This window comes from Cyprinus carpio, chromosome A18 (assembly GCF_018340385.1).
Source record: "Cyprinus carpio isolate SPL01 chromosome A18, ASM1834038v1, whole genome shotgun sequence".
Taxonomy (NCBI): domain Eukaryota; kingdom Metazoa; phylum Chordata; class Actinopteri; order Cypriniformes; family Cyprinidae; genus Cyprinus; species Cyprinus carpio.
Window position 1 is genome coordinate 8,018,108 of NC_056589.1, and position 21,299 is coordinate 8,039,406.

The following is a 21,299-nucleotide window of genomic DNA, read 5'->3' on the forward strand; positions in this document are numbered from 1 at the left end:
GTCATTAGCCTAAAACGACCGAAGACCTCTGGTGTACTCTCATTAACATTTGTGCATGTTTTGAGCAGGAGGGGGTAGACTTTACAAGATAATGGAGGATCCATGGCTGTGATTGGCTGTTTTTTTTTCTGTGCAGGAAAATGCAGGGGGTGGGCTTGCCTGTCTGGAGGAGGAGGAGCAGGAGACCGTGACAGTGTGTGTGTGTGTGTGTGTGTGTGTGTGTGTGTGTGTGTGTGTGTGTGTGTGTGTGAGAGAGAGAGAGAGAGAGAGAGAGAGGGTAAGCAGCCACGCACAAGCTGGTTGGCATGGACACACGACAGGCAAATTTTATTGAAGTATTTTATAGGTTAGGGTTTATTGAAGTTGACGAAGAAAGAAAAATGGTGATAAATAGAAAGAGGGCCACTGGTTGTTTGCAGACTGATGAATGTGTATAATCTCAACAGAGAGGTGGATAGATACATGCTTTGTGTGCTTGTGTAAAGGTCAGTTCATATGCATGATGCAGAACATGGTGATCTTCCTATAGATTACCACATAACACGGCATGTGTATGAATAGATATATTTATGGTAATCTGCACATACATGAAAGGTGCAAAAGATGCAGCATGCAGATCTTCACTGCATATCACATGCTTAATTGATAGCAAGCTTGTTAGTATTTAATAACAGCTCAGACTGTATTTGTGTGTAATAAAGTGCATGCATGTTTATGGCTGCTTCCAGATCTTTTCTGTGGCTTTGCTGCTCCTGACGGTACCATGGTTACAGCTCAAAGCGCTGTCAGATCTCTCCTCCTGCTAGTTTGCTGTGCTGTCCTCTGCTCATCTATAGGTGAGTGACTCTGACCTTGGCTCAATGCCCCATCTGACATATTTGCCTGGGTGAAATCTCGCAAAACCTGTCAAGACCATGCCCAGGTCATAATTCAATCTAAAATTAAAAGAAAGTAATTATAATTTATATACATAGATAATTTCTATAATTATAAAAAAAAAAAAAAAGTAATAATAAAAAAGTGTTAAAAAGTTTTGAATTTGGAATGTTGATTTGTCCATGCAATGGATGTCAATGATCACTAAAATTGTTTGGTTACCACAATTTTTCAAAATATACATACAGTATATTTTTATTTTTCCCTCAGCAGTGGGGATTTTTCAGTCACTCAGCAGGTTGCACCATTATTCATTAAAAAACACACATTCTTTATTTTGTGATAATGACTGTCTGATTTACATTAGCTTATTATGCCACTTATTACATGGCTACTCACCAAGTAAATAAATATGTGGATGTGAAATATTGATTTAAATTACATGTGTAATTATACAGTAGTTGTATATAATATTAAAATTTTCTATAAGAAAAAAAAGTCTACTACAATGTAGTAGATGAACACTGCAACTATATTACACTAAAATTAAAAGTAAAACAAGGGAGTTCTTGCAATTGACGAATCCAAATCGAGTATTCCAGAGTGTCTATTGTAGTATATGAATAGTGTATTCCAGAGTGTCGTGTAATAATATAATATTACAGTCTATAATATAATTAACGAATCCAAATCGGGTATTACATATATGTAGTGTATTTATGTTTTTTTATATTGTATAATTTTTTTATTACATTTAGGAGTAGATGGTTTAATTTTTTGTACTTGTATTTTTTTGACTAATGTTTATAATTGGCAGTAAAGTAAGATATAACATATAGACAGAAGATGCCACTGGGTCGTGCGTGCTCCCATAATTAATGTTGGAGCAAACAGTCATGATGTTACCATTGAATGGCTATTAACTACCGTCCTGACCAGATAACGCAGAATGGGTTGATCTGGAGCTGGAATATCCTCCTCCTCAATTGAAGGTGTAAATTACCGCACTTGGTGTTCTTGGAGCCCGGGTCGATAAGTTTCTCTCGATAAGTCGAATTGAAGACAACAGGGACATGCTAGCTTGACGAGGATTAATCGGTTTAAGTATTTCCTGGTTCGGTTTGTTCTGTTTAGATACTTGTAAACGGGTGAGGTGGCTCCCTCTAGCCCAGTTGCCTCCTCATCCTCGCAATGCCTGCACTTCATGGCAAGAGAGTTCTCCGGTCCCCGACACGGTAGTTGCGTTTCCGCTGAGTTGATAGCTTCCTAAATAAAAGGCACAGGGATGACAGTTGTCGTGGCGGGATCAATGGACGTTGGGACAGGAATACGCCGAAAAAAACCAAAAAAAAAAAAAGTATTAGAGCGTCAAGCCTCGACAATAAAGGGTACTGTCAAGGGGTCAGGGTTGGCAGAGATGGCGCAGTTGCTGTTGACTCGTTTGCATGTGGCGTGAAATGGCTGGTGGGTGCTGGTGGAGGGCGCGGGAATAGTCGGTGAGCTCCGTTCTTGCACGATTGAGGGAAGTGGGTGCAGCGACAACCGTAACGGAAAGTTCCTAATGAATCTCCGGAGAAGTTAGCGAATCCTAGAAATCGCTGTAATTCCTTTTGGTTGTGGGTTTCCGGCGCAGTTAAGAACGGCGTTGACCTTCTTCTCGTCCCATGGCACCACCCCTCCGGGACTGATTATGTACCTAGGAATGTGGTGGAGGTCGTGTGGAATTCGCATTTCTCCGCCTTGGGCGTATATCTGGTACTTAATGAGGCGTTTGAAGAACTGCTCAGACGTGTTGTACATGTTCGGGAAGTGTTTGAGTAGATCATATATCATCAATGTTACACGATTCACAGATATGTTCAGCATGTCTCTGAAGACCTCGTTAATAAACGACTGAAACACAGATGGACTATTGACCAGTCCGAACGGCATCACAAGATATTCATAGTGTCCAGTGGTGGTGGAGAAGGCGGTCTTCCATTCATCTCCCTCCCTAATGCGAAAGAGATGGTATGCGGCACCTCAGATCCAGTTTGGGTGTAGTACTGGGCAGTGCGAAGCTGTTCGAGGGCTTGAAGGAACCAACGGAAGTGGGTATCTGAATTTCACCGTCATCTCGCTTTAGTCCATGATAATCGATGCAAGGACGAAGACCACCATCCTTCTTTTTAGACGAAGCAGGGGTTGTGATGGTCCTGATGGAAACCCTTCTGGAGTTCTTCCTGAGATAGAATCCTTCATCGGCTTCGGACTCAGGTTTGAGACAATGGAAAGATGCGACCCTTTGGGGGAGAATGCCCTGGCAGAAGATTCAATGGCACAGTCAATATTACGGTGAGGAGGTAAGATGTTGGCTTGTTCCTTACTGAAGGCCTCCATAAGATCAGCATAGTCCTCTGGCAGATGGGAATGGACTCTTGGGCTGGAGCCGAGTGACACGGAACAGTCAGGAATGGGTTTGACCAGAGAAAGACAGTTCTGTTGACAATAATGCTCCACTTCACAAACTTGACCCTCTCTCCAGGAAATCTGAGGGTTATGCAGACGTAGCCAGGGTAATCCAAGAATCGACTGGGTGTGTGAGATGTGGGGAGAATGTAGAATTGAATCCTCTCCTTGTGAAGTAAACCAGCCGCCATCAAGATTTTGCGAGTGAGGTGAGTAATGGATCCAGAACCCAGTGGTCAACCATCTATTGTCTCCACTGAGAGAGAGGTAGAGCATGGAATCAGTTGAATGTTATACCTCTTAGCGAACTCCTCAGAAATGAAATTGCCAGCAGCCCCAGAATCGAGTAAAGCGGGAGGTAATAACTTGTCTGTCGTTTATCCATAATTCAACGGGAATGCTTACACACCTGGGTATCACACCTGGAAGTGAGAGGAGTACATCACGCGAGCGTTGTGAGGAGGTAGATGTCACGAGTGGGGCAGTTGTTACGTTGATGGCCAGGTAATCCACAATACATGCATAGCCTGTTAGAGATACGTCGATCTCTCTCCTCCATAGACTGGTGGTACGTGTTGATCTGCATGGGCTCAGTAGGTTCATGAGACGGCAAGAAGACTGGGTGATCAGTGCGACGGAACTGGATCGTCGGGCACGTTGCAGATTGTCAATGGAGATGGTCAGTTCGATGAAGCTATTAAGATCTCTGCCCTCGTCTCTGCATGCTAGCTCAGCTTGAAGATCATAATTCAGACCCTTGCGGAAGATCACTTTTAAATCTTAATCGTAGGGCATAATCAGCCACCGTCATTCTGCCTTGCGATAACTCCAATAAGCGATCTCCAGAGGTGAATCCAGATCCATCGGAGCCCCATACCAATCCATTCCAGTGCTTTCTCAGTCAGCAGTGAACAAACAAAAGAGGTGATCCTAGTATTATTTGTTTTATGCGGCGTGGGTTACTGTTCAACAAACAGGGAGCATTGTAATAGAAATCCCTTACACTTGCTGGCGTCACCGTTGTATCTCTCCGGGAAAGCGAGACGGAGATTAACCTGGGACGGTGTCCCTGCAACGTGGGCAATGGCGGACGCTTCCGGTGTTGATGTGGCCGCGGGAGCTGTATGGAGACTCTGAACGGCTTTGACGAGTTCCTCGGTGATAGACGTCAGTCAATTCAGCTGAAACTGGTTAGCAGCGATCTTGACTGGCTTGGGCCGCCATGGTGGTATGAAGACCTTCATAAGCCGCTGGATCTCGTGTTGGCGAAGTCTTCTGTAATGACCCAGAACCGACATGGGATCCATATGCAGGCTTTATTGCAGAGACTCGTAGTCGTACAGGCAATGGTCAATACCCAGCAATATCAACAACGTAGGAAGAACAGAGAATCAAAATCCAGTAACAAGCAAGGGTCGGTAGGTTGGCAGCAAAGGTACGGAAAGGATATCAAACAGGATCGGCAACAGGAAATCAAGCACGGGTAATAACACTCAGAAATGACAGACACAGCAAATCAAGACTTCGCGTTGATCTCCTGTGATAGTCCAGCTTTTATACACAAGTCCTGATGAAGAGCACCTGTGGCGGTGATTAGAGTCCAAGGATGGGGCTTGTGGGAAATGTAGTGCAGTCAGTGTAAATGAATGGATGCATGCGTGTGTGTCAGTATTCAGGTGAGGGTGCCCTCTGCTGGCCAGCAGAGGGAATCACGGGCTTTGTCTCTGTGACAACGGCTTATGCTGGAATAGCGGAATTAAATTGTTTAAAATGTTTGAAAGCTTATTTTAATACCTGTCATTTGTGTAAATAAATGTACTTCCAATAAATTAATGGTTGAAAAAATTCAGTTTAATTATACATTATTTTTTACTTATGTTATTTTAAAAATATTTCCTGTAATTTTAATGTTCATTTTACATATTTTGTTCTTCATTTCTACATTAAACTTGTTGTTAAAATACCTTCTCTATTTTTAAACAAATAATATCCTTATAATATAATATAATGTAATATAATATAATATAATATAATATAATATAATATAATTAGTGTTGTCAATCGTTTAAAAAAAGAACTAATTAATCACACATTTTTTAAATTAATCGCGTTTAATTAACATTAACATTTTTAAAAATACTTTTACATTTCAATAATTCACATTGCACATTCAAACTTCAAATGAATGCAGAAACAACTTAAAGACACTACATTTTTAATATGTGTATAATGGCATCTTTTTATGACTGAAATCCAGTTTCATTCTGATGTCTCTATGAAATAGCACCCCCCCCCCCCAATATCTAACCATTGATTAGCCATTCAACATTACAAAGCTATCAATTTGAACTTTTATTAGACTACTTAAAATAACTTCTAATTTAAGTGAACTTAAACCAGTCTTCACATAAACCTGTAATAATGTCATATTTACCTGTGCCCTTCAGTAAGTAGGAAATATAAAGAAACTGAATAAAGTTATCAAACAATAAATTCTAAATTAAATATAGATGAATACTTAAAGCTATATATATATATATGGTTATAAGGTTTTTTTGTCTGCTGTCCCTTTAAGAGCTGCCGATGCTGAACATGTCACGGATCTGACACACATCTCCAAGGCTATGTCCACACGATGTCAGACCAGTATGTGGCGCTGTAATTCTGCCACAGAGATACACTAAAAACAGAGAAAAAGACTTGGACTTTGCGCATAAACCTTGTGCGCGTTACAAACGAACATGGAACAATACATTTATTAATCTGTGTTAATGTTAGTTAATAAAAAGACAATCTTTCAGTGTTTGTTCATGTTTTTGTTGCTGTTACGTGATGTAGCGGTGTCTGACTAGGGGCGAGACGTGGGCTGATTATGTCATCATTTCAGAAAATATACGGCTTCGCTGTCCACACGAAAACACAAGGGTGGCGTTTTCAGATTTATCCACTCTGGGACCCGGTTTCAAAAAAATATCGGTTTCACTCTCCCAAAATGCCTGATCCAGATACCTGGGAGCTAACATGGTTGGTTCACTTAGTTTTGTCGTGGCCAAGACATAATAACTCGTAGGAACATGATAATATGTCATGGCCACAATATCATTTTGTCGAGGTAACAACATCCTTCTTATGGCTACAACTTCTTATATTGAGGGAACAACAAATTTTTCAAATGGCCACACGTTTAATGCGTAAACAAACCTGCTTGAACATAGCAACCCAGGATTATCAGAAATGGATAAAACATTTTTTATTAACATTAAACATTTAATTTAATATTTGATTATTATTATTATTATTATTATTATTACATTAACTTATTAGAGCTATATTTTTATATTTATTGTTATGTTTATTTCCCCTTTTCAATTTGTGTATTGCTTTACCAAGTTATCGTTTTGTATAATTATGATAGCATTTGCTAGCTTACCATATATTTTGCAAATAAACACCTGACAATTATGCCAGTAAAGTTTTGACTTTATGATTGTATTTATGCCCATGTGTGATGATAAATGAGCATGTTGTGTTTTCAATTACAATGAAACTATGTGAATGATTCATTCCTCAATGAAACACTATAGTAAATTCTAGTGCATTTAATCTATTAAATGACAGCAGAGTGACAGCAGAGTGAGCGAGTTTTGGATATGGTAAGATTAAACTTATTTTAGTGAATAAAGTACAACATTTCAGCTTTGTTAGGGTGGGTAAGTTACACAAAATGTTATTTTATCCTTGCTTCAGGAAAATCCTCAATCTATATGCTTTGTAACAGCTTCACGTGGCCGTGAACATTTAAATTTAACATGGCTTTAAACTTTATGTTTCACTTTCACTGTGACTAAGCCATTAAATGTGGTATTTACATGGAATAATGATAATATGAGTTTACCGTACGAACCCAAAGTCTCCACAGCAATAAGAAAGCGATAAAACGTGCATCTTCCATCTGAAGACATTTCAGGGCAAAACAAAAAAACATGTCGACCAACGATATAAAATGCGGGAAACTATTAATTGGTTTTTCTACAGTTAATTGTATTACAAATTATACTAAGACTGGAAAATACTGTAAATTGATAAACTGTTCAGCGTGATGACATTTAATGTCTCCGACAGCGCCTCTAGTCCCATTTAGCAACTGGTTAGCAACTGTCTTTTTTAAGAAATGTAACAGTATAAAAAAAATCACGAGTGGCGTGTAACTGGTGTGTTTTATGTCGTAGAATAAAACATGAAAGTATCTTGAGCCTGTGTGAACCACGGACCTTATTTTAGGGATTTAACAAAAATCCCATTCAAAAAAAAACCCATTGACTCTGGGACGATGGAACCGGAAGTGCTAAAATTCTAACTCGTTTCCGGGTTTTTGTCCACAAAGTGACATCATAGTTCCACCACTCTATTCACAGTGCATTAACTAATGTTTTAGTAAATGTTGAAATTAACATTAAGTGATGTTATTTAATGTTTTAGATAGTGCTTTTTTTCTTTTTTATAAAGTGGTTAGCTAATGTTTTTTTTTGTAAATTATTTTGATGTGTTGTTATTGTTTAGTTTATGTTATATAATATAATATAATATAATATAATATAATATTTTTAGTATTATTTTGGCATGAAATGTGACCTGTGATTCGCTCACTTGTCCATCTGTGACTCACATCTCTTTATCTAATTATTATTTCAAACAGCTCTCTCACATGTCTGCTGAAACAGTGTGACCTGAGGATTAAAGAATTTTCTAATCAGTCTTGTATTGATTAAGGGAGACCAGACCACAACCACAGACATTGATCAGTTGGAAAACAAGCTGCAACCAGAATACCATCTGCGGTTGTCTGTGAAATGACCAGTCAAAGAACATCAGGATTTATAAGCAAAGAGACAGAGCTTTGGGGCATAGATAAAATTACAAAATCCAATCAATATCTAAACACTGAGCTGAATAATAGGCACAGAATGCAATCAATATATGCTATTTGGGTCATGTCACACTTCTTATAGGATAATTTGCAGTACCAGTGGCTAACAACCTCAATTTTAGACAGAAATGAGAAAAATGACATTGAGTTTTTTATGGTGTCTGGGTCAAATAATCAATCTCAGTGAGGCTAGATGACTAATACTGTCTTATATTACATCCAGTTTCAGACGTCCAAAAAAACAAAAAAAACAAAACAAAACAAAAAAACAAACAAACAAAAAAAAACAACTACAACAACAAAACTAAATTATAGATTATTTTTATATGCAATTTTGAGTCAAAACAGGTTTGTGTGCTTGTAAAAATACATACAGTACATACACATATTTATTGCATACAATTCAACATATTTTTACAAAATCCACTTACCCAAAATTAGTGCAGAAAATCTGGAAAAAACAACAACAAACATTTTAGGGCTATAGTGTACATGCATATGGAATAGTATAGTTATTTTAGCAACATTCTTACATCAGTCTCCTTTGAAATCAATTGTGCTTCTACTGTCAGTTATAGAGTTAATTGCATATACAAAGCATTCTAAATCAGTCCCTTCTGAAGTTCCATTTCAGACAGGACGCTTTCATTAGATGCAACTGCATATGTAGGCAGCAGACAGCTCACTGGGTTTTGGAACAGAGCTATAGTGTATGACATTTCACATTAAAGAACACCCCTCCCACCAGTGATGGTAACACAACACAACGATGTTCTAAAGCAGTTTCACACTCAGAGATACATAAATCTCCATTCATAACTCTGCCCGCCCCCGCAGAAATGAACACGTGTTCAGTTAATCATGTTGGGTTTCCCTTAGTGACTCAGACTGTGGAGACTCTAAAAAGGAAAATGTGATCACACAGGATGTTGGCATGATAGCAGCAGCTGCTGGAGATCCAATAACAATACCAAATGAGCTTTATTAGAGTTGATCAAGTTTATGCTGCACATTACAAAAAGAAGTCATTTTTATGGCAACTTTGAAAGGCTCAAGCTCCGATATTCAGTGATATTCCATCATTCCGTTAAGAATGAAATCTGTTGTTTTGAATTTGTCAATGACAAAATTCAAATCTAGTTACCAATATAAATATATACCACTTTATACAATACAGATTGTTTCAAAGCAGCTTCACAGTAATAAACAGAAAATTAACAGAATCAATGATGCAATCTTCTTCAAAATGTCAGACAAATTCAAATTCTGCTGTAAAACAGCTCTAAATTGACAACAGTCCAATAACTGTTTTAAGTTAATTATGAAACAATTTCAATTCAGCTATAAGAAGCTCTATAGAACGCAATAGTGTTGTTACTGAGGTCAAGTCAGTTCAATGTTGATTCTGTTCAGTTCAATAAGTGTCGATGTTGCAAAATTCATTAATCATGAAACAAATTCGCTTCAGCTATGAAGCAGATTTATCAAACTCAATTGAGTTCAAGTTTTGTACTCAACCAATAGTGTCAGTGCAGTCGAATCAATAATCTTACTTAATATTATTGGCCAGATTTACCAGATAACAGGGAAAATTTAAATGAGACTGCAATTCCATAAAAGCTCTGATGGGAGTGTAAAGTTCTGACTGTGCAAATTAAAGAACACAGATGCAGCCAGCTCATTTCCACAGGACCAATGAAATCTACCAAGAGCAGGCCAAATTAACAACTATTGCTGGCATGTCAAGTGCAAAATATTTAAAGACATACTTTTTTGGGCATTAAATAATAGCATAAATACCAGTAATTTTACTTAGTTAATCATGTTGCATGATTTATTTAAATAATCTCCTCCCATAAATTTTACATCGGAAAGGGAACAAATTCTTATGCAGTCAGCCACAAAACAACAGCCCATGTCTTTTCATTGCTTATTTTTCACTGTCTTCAGTAAATCCTCACAGGAGATTTTTAAGCGCCAAAAGAGGGTTTGCAATGATGCAAACTGTTATTAAATCTGGCCCTAAGTGTCTTTTAAACCATAACTAAGCAAGGCAAAGGCAACAGTGGCAAGAAGCCCAAACTCTATCAGGTAAAACTTATATGTTATAGCCAGCAGCTATCACTCTGCAGCTCTCATCAGATTGCCCACTGAAGCTAAGCAGGCTTGAGCCTGGTCAGTACCTGGATGGGAGACCTCCTGGGGAAAACTAGGTTGCTTCTGGAAGAGGTGCTAATGAGGCCAACAGGGGGTGCTCACCTTTGGTCTGTGTGGGTCCTAGATCCCCAGTATAGTGACGGGAACACTATACTGTCCAAAAGCACCGACCTTTGGATGAGACGTTAAACCGAGGTCCTGACTCTCTGTGGTCATTAAAAATCCCAGGATGTCTCTCAGGAAAAAGAATAGAGGTGTGGCCTCGGCATCCTGGCCAAATTTGCCCATTGCCCTCTGACCATCATGGCCTAATCATCCCCATATAATGACTGGCTTCATCACTCCTCTCCACCAATAAGCTGGTGTGTGGTGGGCGTTCTGGCGAACTATGGCTGCCATTGCATCATCCAGGAGGATGCTGCACACTGGTTGTGGATGAGGAGATCCCTCCTCACAATGTAAAGCGCTTTGAGTGCTTAAATATAATGAATTATTATTATTATTATTATTATTATTATTATTATTATGTATTGGGTGAGTTCATTGTGAGATCAATATGATCATTGGAAAAGTGTCAATGAAATGGTCACACCTTCTATAAACCTGTGTGATTCTTGTGTCTGGGACTGTTGTCATCTAATTACTGTTGTTTAATGTCCTAGTCCCTCCTGACTGAATGTGAGAGATTAATATGAAGTTGTTGTTTTATTTGGGCCTCCTGTACTGTCTTCTTATGCCAAGACAGAAGACAAGCTGTTTAAACATCTCTTCAGCAACTACCAGAAATGGGTGAGACCAGTGGAGGAACTAAATGGAACGGTGCAGGTGAAATTTGGCCTGGCTATCTCCCAGCTCGTGGATGTGGTGAGAACTAGTGATGCTGAAACAACATTCTCCTCATCCAGGCAAAATCTTGTCTTACAGTAAACATCACATTTAAGTAATATACATTAGGAGAATCTCTATCATCAGTAGGTTAGGAATTTCACATTTATTGTTAACCATTGTGTTCTGTTTGAGGTCAGAGAGGTTAGGGTAAGGTTGGTGGGTAAAGGGGTAATAATGGGATAAATCATCAATAAATATAATCATGTACAACATTGATGTATTTGGGACACCAAACATTAAGAACATATTAAAATAAATTTTAATAGAATATGAAGGTTAATAGAATAATATGGCTATTTGATTATTATTTTTATTAATTTTTTTAGAATGAGAAGAACCAGCTGATGACGACCAATGTTTGGATGAAGCAGGTAAACAGGACTAATCCATTAAGGTTTATCTGATTAATACGAAATATAAATTATTTTTATTCTACCTTTATTTTGTTCTTGTCATTGTGTTTTGTTCTGGTAGTATTTGGTTATTGGTACACAACCGATACACTTTGCTTTCTTTACTGTTTTATTTGTGTGGGGATCAGCTTTGCACATACATCTATGTCTCTCTGCTTTCAGGAGTGGACAGACATGAAGCTCCGATGGAATCCGGATCATTATCTGGGCATCACCTCCATCAGAGTTCCCTCAGACTCCATCTGGCGTCCTGACATTGTGCTCTATGATAAGTATGTGGTGCCACTCAGTGGCAACTGTATGAGTAAGAAACAACTGAACATGATGTTTAACATTTCTGTTAGAACAATAAATAACATAGAGATGCTTATAATAATTTTTTAATGGATATTAAGAGTGGTATTGTGTACATATACTGTACTGCATCACATGACTTAGTATGTATGAGTTATTTCATACATAATACTTATGCGTAACTCATGAGTAACTATGTTTATAAAATCTTTATTTGAAAAAGTTTAAACTTTAAAGTTTATTTGAATCTATGGTACTAGACAGTCTGTTGAGCATTGAAAATGTTAAAATCTTGGAAAATTATTTAATTTGAAGCCTGATCAAGTCTAAAAAGTTTTTAAGTTTGAATAATATTTTTGTAAACCGACAGATGAAAAGTAAACTGTTAAACTGCAAATTTACAGTTTTACGAGTCAAATCCTTTGTGCGTGACCCCAGTAAAAAAAAAAAAAAAAAAAAATTGCCTTAGAGCGCCATTATAATTTCTATAGGTCAATATTTATTTCCCAATATTTCCAACTTCCTGCCATGTTTGTAAAAGTACAAAAATCTTGACTTTTGTGATATGAAATGCTACTCCGAGTAAGAAAGACCATATTTACTTTAATTTGACTATAATGAGAATATACATTTTGGACCCTGCCTGTATCTCATCTTGATGAGTGATTCTCACCTGTAGTGCAGATGGTAATTTTGAGGCCACAGTAACAAAAGCAGTGGTGAGATATGACGGCACTATCTCCTGGACCCCTCCTGCCAACTATAAATCTGCCTGCACCATCGATGTGACATTCTTCCCCTTTGATCTTCAGAACTGCTCCATGAAATTTGGCTCCTGGACCTACGATGGTACCCAGGTATGCTGTAAAGTTTGTAACTGTTATTAAAGGCATGACAAACCAATGTTTACATCTAGAAAGGAAAAAATATACCTAAAAATTAACCTAAATTTTACCTTTAATAATTAGCTATCGTCAGTTCATAGTGACCACTTTAATCTAAGTAATTAAAATGACTCATACTGTATAATCTAAGTCATATGAAGCAATAGCTTTTTGTGTTTATATGGAAATTTATACAACAACTGCATAATGTTTCTTTTCTTAGTGGACATTCTCCTTGAGGATGTACATGTGGACAAACGTGACTATTTTGACAATGGTGAATGGGAGATTGTGACGGCCACTGGTAGCCGGGGTTTGAGAAGTGATGGGACCTTTTTCTATCCATCCATTACTTACTCCTTTATTATCCGACGTCTTCCTCTTTTCTACACACTCTTCCTCATCATCCCCTGTATTGGACTGTCTTTCCTGACCGTGCTGGTGTTTTATCTCCCATCTAACGGAGGAGAGAAAATCTGCCTCTGCACGTCTGTCCTCGTCTCTCTTACTGTCTTCCTTCTAGTGATAGAAGAGATCATCCCTTCCTCCTCAAAGGTGGTACTCTTTTTAAGTATTAAGTGATTTATACTTTGTTTTGTACTGTAAGTCATTGTGCCACACACATTTTGTCAGCAATAAAATTGTAGTATTTTTCAGCTACGGTTTGTTTGTGTGATAAAGTTTTACCACAACTGTAAGTTCATTCATTTAGGCATTGAAGTGATTTTCTGTATTTACTTCGAGGGTGTTCTGCCCCCGCTTCTGTGTGTGTATGGCGTGGCCTAGCCAGTTACATCAGCTCGGCAGATAGTTAACAGTTTCCCCAAGACAAAGAATGAAGCTTGTTTATCCTTTCCAAACTTTACTCAGGAAGCACTGTAAAACTGCAAAGAACAATACATTTCAGTATTCCATTCAAATACAGAAGTTGTTTATGAATAACATTGAAATTTAATCTGATAAACATATAAAAATAAATGTGCCAGCTTAATGCTAACTTCTATGGGAATTTGCATTATGAAGCTAACGTTTAGCATATGCGATCAAAATACACATTTAGAACAAACTCAACTTCATTAACAAAGGATCTCATTACTATTATTCTTAGTGCTAGAGGACGAGATGACTATATGATATGATATGATATGAAATCTTTATTTCGAACAAAAATAATAATACAAATAAAACAATGGCAGCAATGAAATATCCAAAGAAAATAAACCAAAAAATAAGAATAAATAAATAAATTATAGCATAATAATCAACTATATGGCTTCGTACTTACAGGCAAACGTGTTTTCTGACCAAATTAGATCAAGAGAGAAAAACTGAGTTCACAGAGAGACATTGAACTGATGCGAGACTGCAAGTAAAACGTAAACAACATGCTAGGTTAGGAACCACCACAAGAGGTCTCACTTTGCCCAGATAAACAACAGAAAATAACACTCCCCACTTGTTATAATGTATTATAACACTATTCCCTTTTTACAAGTAAAATAACTTCTGAACCAGGTCTAGAATACACCCGCTGAGTATCCTGTCTGCCCACCCTCAAATCCACTTTGCGAACTTTAGAATCTTTGCTGGGAATGGCGTTCACCACCACTCCGACAGGCCATTCATTCCGCTTGACCTGAGCATCCTTGAGCAGCACAACATCTCCTTCGCTCAGGTTTGGCTTGTCCACGTGCCACTTTCTCCTTGGTTGGAGTAACACCAGGTATTCTTGACGCCAGCGTTTCCAGAATGAATCTGCCAACGCCTAATTGTTTCCACTGCTTGCTGTATAGGTCTTTAAGGTCATACTCTCCCGCTGGTGGCAGCACTGGGTCGACTTTCTGTGTTAGAAGCATGGCAGGTGTGACCACTGTGGGCATGTCTGGGTCAGATGACACAGGAACAAGGGGTCTAGCGTTCATAATGGCCATGACTTCAGCCATGAGTGTGACCAAAACTTCATGAGACAGGTGGGCAGTGTTTGTCTGTAACAACAGTGCATCCAGTATTCTACGGGCAATACCTATCATACGCTCCCACACTCCACCCATATGGGAGGAGTGGGGAGGATTAAAGGTCCAGGTGCAGCTTTGATTGTGAAGGTAAGCATTTAGTTCCTGATCATCAGATTTGATCTGAAGTTCCTTGCATGCACCAATGAAGTTCGTTCCCTGGTCAGAACGAAACAGGCAGACAGGACCACGGACAGCTGTGAATCTCCTTAATGAATTAACAAAGCTTGAGGAGGACAGAGACTCGAGAACTTCGATATGCACAGCTCTTGTTACCATGCAAGTAAAGATGACTGCCCAGCGTTTGTTCTCTGCAATGCCGCTGCGAGTTCGTCTTGAGCTTATGGTCCAAGGGCCAAACACATCGACACCTACATTTGTGAACGGAGGACCCGGGTCGAGATGTTCAGCAGGTAGGCTTGAAATTTTTTGTTCTTCCATTCTTCCTCTCAGCTTATTACAGGTCACACATTTATGTATGATGCTTGACACCAGTCTCTTGCCTCCAATCAGCCACAATCCAGCAGAGCGAACAGCACCCTCTGTCAGATGTCTTCCCTGATGAGCAACCTTTGCATGGTAATGTCTCACCAATAAGGTTGCTACGTGGTGCTTTCTGGGGACAATGATTGGATGTTTCTCTTCACAGGGTATGTCAGCCAAAGGAATGCATCCTCCAACTCTCAGCAGGCCATCCTTATCCACAATTGGATTCAGTTTCCTCAGAGGACTTGACTTTGGAACGACTTCACCTCTGGAAAGGCATTTCATCTCCTCAGCAAATGTATCATGTTGAGCGTTTCTGATGAATATTAGTCTTGCTTGTGTCGGCTCATCCGTATTGCTGATTGAGCCCTTTGTACAAGACCTGGCCTTGTGTATGAGCTTGGTAATGGCTCGAATAAGTGACTTCCAGTTGGAGAAGCGTTCAAATCGTTTTGATCCCAGCTCTCCTTCGAAGGTCTTGGTTATGAAAGCTTGGATCTGTGGGTGTACGTCTGCGTCTGCTTCAGGGTCAATGAGCACAAATTCCTCTGACGGTGAGGTGTCTTTGGCTAAGAAGGCTGGACCTTTGAACCAGTTAGTGTCTTTCAACATGGCAGCTGGCACTGAGCAAGTCCCATGGTCTGCAGGGTTGTGTTCTGTGTTGACAAATTGCCATTGTTCCGGGCTTGAAGACTTTCTGATGCATGTGACTCTGTTGGCAACATATACATAAAATCTTCTACTTGTGTTGTTGATGTAGCCCAATACAATCCGACTGTCTGTGTAGAATGTGACCTTGTGGACATCTATGTCAAGCTCTTCTTTAATTAAGTCTGCCAATTCAACAGCCAAGACAGCAGCACAAAGCTCGAGCCGTGGAACAGTCTGTGGGGGATGAGGAGCCAGCTTTGCCTTGCCCATGAGGAATCCAATGTAAGTGTGTCCATTTTTATCTGTTGCTTTGAGATAAGCCACTGCTGATATGGTCATGGTGGAGGCATCGGAGAAGATACAGAGTTCTCTGTGTTTTGTGGAGCACAAGGAAACTGGCACATAGGGTCTGTCAATTTGAAGCAGCTCAAGCTCACAGAGTGAGTCCGTCCACATTCTCCACTGTTCCTCTTTCGGCGCTGGTAGAGGAGCATCCCATTCAGCTTGCTCAGCAGACAGCTCCCTGACTAAGACCTTTCCTTTGATTGTGACAGGTGCTACAAACCCCAGGGGGTCGTAAAGTCCATTGGTTGTAGAAAGGATAGGGCTTCTAGTAAATGGCTTCTTTTCTCTAGATACACGGAACGTGATCGTGTCTGACTGCAAGTTCCAGGTGAGTCCCAAACTCCGCTGCAATGGCAAGGGGTCAACAGTTAGCTCTAGATCCACCAAGTCTTTGGCCCGCTCCTCAGGGGGAAAGGCATCCATCACAGTACGACTGTTAGAGGCTATTTTGTGTAACTTGATGCTTGACTCTGCTAAAATCTCCTTTGTGTTTTTCAGTACAGCGATGGCCTTTTCGTCGGTGAGGAGAGCCCATCATCAACATACAAATTTCTCATGACGAACGGTGTAGTTTCACTGTCCCGTTCCTTTACTCCATGCAGGGCTGCTCTTCTCAGGCCGTAGATGGCTACTGCAGGGGAAGGAGAGTCGCCAAAAACGTGCACTTTCATGCGATACTCAGTAATGTGTTTGTTTGGGTTGTTGTCTTTGAACCACAAAAATCTTAGAAAATCACGATGATCTTCATGGACAATGAAGCAGTAAAACATCTGCTGGACATCTGCAGTTACCGCTACAAGCTCTCTGCGGAAACGCATGAGGACCCCCAGTAGGGTGTTGTTCATGTCGGGCCCACTAAGAAGAACGTCATTAAGGGAGATGCCTTCGTGTTTCGCACTGGAATCAAACACTACACGTATTTGGTCTTTTTTCTGTGGATGATAAACATCGAATATTGGTAGGTACCAGCATTCTTGTTGTGGCTTCAGTGCTGGGGCAAGCTCCACTTGATCAGCATCAAACATTGCTTGCATGAAGTTGAAGAAGTGTTCTTTCATGCCATGTTTCTTCTTTAGCATGCGACGGAGGGAGGCGAGGCGATTGACAGCATGTTGTCTGTTGTTGGGCAGACGCAGCCTGTTTGGCTTAAATGGCAGCGGTACTACGTATAAGTTTGCTTCGTCTATGTAGACTTCCTTTTCCATGAGGTCAAGGAACAACTCATCTTCGATGGACAGGCCAAGCTGATCGTCGCGTTGTGTTCTTTGAAACACATCTCTGCCCAGACTATCTGCTTTATTGGCTGCATGAGACACACATGGAAAGGTGTGGGGTGGTACAGCGCTGTCGATCTTCTCTCTGACCATTAAGTTGCTGATGCATGGGTTAAGGATGGAGTGACGTCCGCTTGTCAGCACACTGGTTCTGAAGACGCTGGCAGTAGTGGTTTTATGTGCTCTTCCCAGACACACTTCTCTGATTATCACCCATCCAAGGTCGAGTCGCTGAGCAAACAGTGCATTGTGTGGCCCATTACATTGTTCACGCACTTTGTGCAGCCGTATTATGTCTCGCCCAAGTAGGAGGAGGATGGACACGTTGGGATCTAGGGCTGGGATTTTGTCTGCCAAGTGTTTGAGGTGTGGATGATGTCTGGCTACCTCTGGTGATAGTATTTCGGACCTGTCGTCTGGCAGCATGTCACACTCAATCAGAGTAGGCAAGGGAATGTGGATGTTACCGTCTACTGATTCCACTATGAAGTTGCTGGCGCGTCGCCCTGCTGTATCCACCACTCCTGAGCATGTCTTCAGAGAGTACCTCGACCCTGCGCCTTGAATTCCAAAATGTTCAAAGAATTCTGTTCTTCCAAGGGACTTATTGCTTTGCTTGTCAAGAACAATGTAGGTCTTCATGGCTTTGTCTCTTTGGCCAGCAGGATACACTAAGGCGAGACAAGAAAAATAAATGTGCCAGCTTAATGCTAACTTCTATGGGAATTTAAATTATGAAGCTAACGTTTAGCATATGCGATCAAAATACACATTTAGAAACGAACTTAACTTCATTAACAAAGGATCTCATTACTATTATTCTTAGTGCTAGATGATGAGATGACTATATGGCTTTGTACTTACAGGCAAACGTGTTTTCTGACCAAATTAAATCAAGAGAGAAAAATTGAGTCCGCTTAATTCACAGAGAGACATTGAAATGACACGAGACTGCAAGTAAAACGTAAACAACATGCTAGGTTAGGAATCACCACAAGAGGTCTCTCTTTGCCCAGATAAACAACAGAACATAACAGAGGGGTCTAATATCATTCTGCAATAGTGGTGGCAGATTCTAGATGTCAACAAGTCAAACTGCAATGGATAACATCTAGATTAAATTATATATGTAACACTTCTGAATGTATGGAATAGTATATATGATATCGTATCTATATCTATGTTATAATCCATATTTTTAGTTGTTCTGAAAAGTTTCAGAAGAACTGGGGTACTTTTAGGACTACAGAAATTTATATTTATAAAACAAAATAAATAATTAAAAAAAATAATGTTTTTTTCTGAAAAGTTTCAGAACAACACATTTTTATATATATATATATATATATATATATATATATATATATATATATATATATATATATATATATATATATATATATATATATATGAATGTGACAGTATTTTAAATTTTTGGTTATCTATCCCTTTAATGTATTAAATTAACATACATAAAATTTTATATTACAATTAATTTTTTTTAAACACATATTGAAATTATTTCCAGTGAGGATTGTGATTATTTTCATTCTTTCATTCTTATTTTCAAATGATTTAATGTTTTTTGCTCTGCTCTTATGTTTTCTTTCCCAGGTGATTCCTCTCATTGGAGAATATCTGGTCTTCACTATGATCTTCGTGACGCTTTCCATTGTCATCACTGTCTTTGCCATTAACATCCATCATCGCTCCTCATCTACTCATCACAGCATGGCGCCCTGGGTCCGCCGTATCTTTCTACACCACCTGCCTAAACTGCTCTGCATGCGCAGCCATGTGGACCGCTATGCCACCACTGCTGCGAGGAGTGGAAGAGAAGGGCTGGGCTATGGGAAGAGTTCGGACCAGGATACCACTCCTCTGCTCAATGCAGAACATAGTCTGCAGGCAGCCTTAGACTCTATACGCTACATAACGCTTCATGTGGTGAAAGAGAATGAAGTCAGAGAGGTAAGATTGTTATTGTCTCACTTTTGACTTTCAGATTTGAGTTCTAATAATTCTTATGTAATGCCTTCTTTTAGGTTGTTCAGGACTGGAAGTTTGTGGGCCAGGTTCTGGACCGGGTTTTCCTCTGGGTGTTTCTCTTAGTATCACTGCTCGGCTCTGCTCTGCTTTTCATTCCTGTCATCTATAAATGGGCCAACATCATTGTTCCCAGCTATGCTGGAAGCAGCAGCTAAAACATATGAATGTATAAAACTGAAAAATCTTTAGCTTGGATAATTTTTTTTGCATTATTATTATATTTATTACTGCAGTCTTCAAAACATCTATGCAACTTGTGGCAATTGAGCGCTGTCATTTATGCTTTAACATGCTGCATCATAATAAATATTTGCATGCTGATGTATTACAATAACATTTACAATCAAAAAATATTGTATTAAAATCATTATGCTTTATGAAGATGTATATGCTAGTGTACTCAAAGGTTATATGTATAATATAGATTACTCATCTTGCACCCAAGGGCATATAAAAATGTTTTGTCCATTCAAATGCTCTTTGGAATGAGAATGCCCCTCTTCCTAATACCACCTGCAACCCACTAGCACTAACAAGCAGCTAAATATAGTGTTGCAAAGTCCACTGTTTTCCTGTGGAATTGAGCTACTTTTATACTGCTGCCATGGGCTGCTTTTTCAGTCCAGTTTCAAACCCCCCCCCCCCCCCACCCCCCAGAACACACTTTGACCTAGGTGGGAGCTCTAGAACAGATCGGTGGGACCCCTGGAAGAAGGTTTTGATACCTGGAATATGATTTTGAAGTGATAGATGAGTTTGTTTCTTCATTGGACATGCAATCCTCATGACTCCAGTCTATCAATTAAAGTCTTGTGAAGTGAAAAGCTCATTTGTATTAATAAACATTTTTTTTCATCAAGACACTTTTAATTTCAAACCATTGGTTCTGACTGAAATAAAAGTTCTCTATTTATAATATTGTTCTCTCCAGTGAAAAAGTTGTCTGATTTAAATTTAGGAGAGAAATATGCACAGATGTAGATAAATGTTATGTACTGTTTATAAGCAAAAAGCGTCCATAACAGTTCTAAACAAATATATCACTGGATTTTGAAGTGAGAGGCCAGCAGGGGGTGGACTATTTCACTGAAGGAAGCGTTATTATGGATTATGGACCGGAAGCGACGGTTTAACGTAAAAACGCCGTAATGAGGGATTTGTTTCTTACAGACACAAAATACATTAACTGATGGAATGTAGTCATGTGGATTATTGTGATGTTTTTATCAGCTGTTTGGACTCTCATTCTGGTGGCGCCTATTCACTGCAGAGGATTCATTGGTGAGCAAGTGACGTAGTGCTTAATTTCACCAAATCTGATGATCTGTCTCCAAACGCGGTCCTGGAGGGCCGGTGTCCTGCAGAGTTTAATTCCAGTTTGCATCAACATACCTGGCTGGAATTTTCTCGTATGCCTAGTAAGATCTTGATTAGCTGGTTCAGGTGTGTTTGATTAGGGTAGGAGCAAAACTTTGCAGGACACTGGCCCTCCAGGACTGAGATTGGAGACCCCTAGCTGATGTAGATGGACAAACTCATCTACATCTCGGTGGCCTGAGGGTGAGTAAAATTTATAGCAGATAAGTTTTGGGTGA

At 39.4% G+C, this 21,299-nt stretch overlaps 1 protein-coding gene across 2 annotated transcripts; it reads left to right on the forward strand.

Annotated features, from left to right (window-relative positions):
- Nucleotides 1-706: 706 nt before the first annotated feature.
- LOC109061087 (neuronal acetylcholine receptor subunit alpha-5-like) lies at nucleotides 707-21,294 on the forward strand. Of its 2 annotated transcripts, none has more exons than XM_042774946.1 (8): nucleotides 707-836; nucleotides 11,121-11,272; nucleotides 11,623-11,667; nucleotides 11,872-11,981; nucleotides 12,683-12,860; nucleotides 13,110-13,442; nucleotides 19,270-19,626; nucleotides 19,701-21,294. In XM_042774946.1, the coding sequence occupies exons 1-8, from the start codon at nucleotides 764-766 to the stop codon at nucleotides 19,857-19,859; spliced, it is 1,407 nt and encodes a 468-aa protein (XP_042630880.1). In that variant the 5' UTR covers nucleotides 707-763; the 3' UTR covers nucleotides 19,860-21,294. The 2 variants fall into 2 exon arrangements, with proteins under 2 accessions (XP_042630880.1, XP_042630881.1); XM_042774947.1 differs by having other exon boundaries at nucleotides 715-836; nucleotides 11,150-11,272.
- Nucleotides 21,295-21,299: the final 5 nt, after the last annotated feature.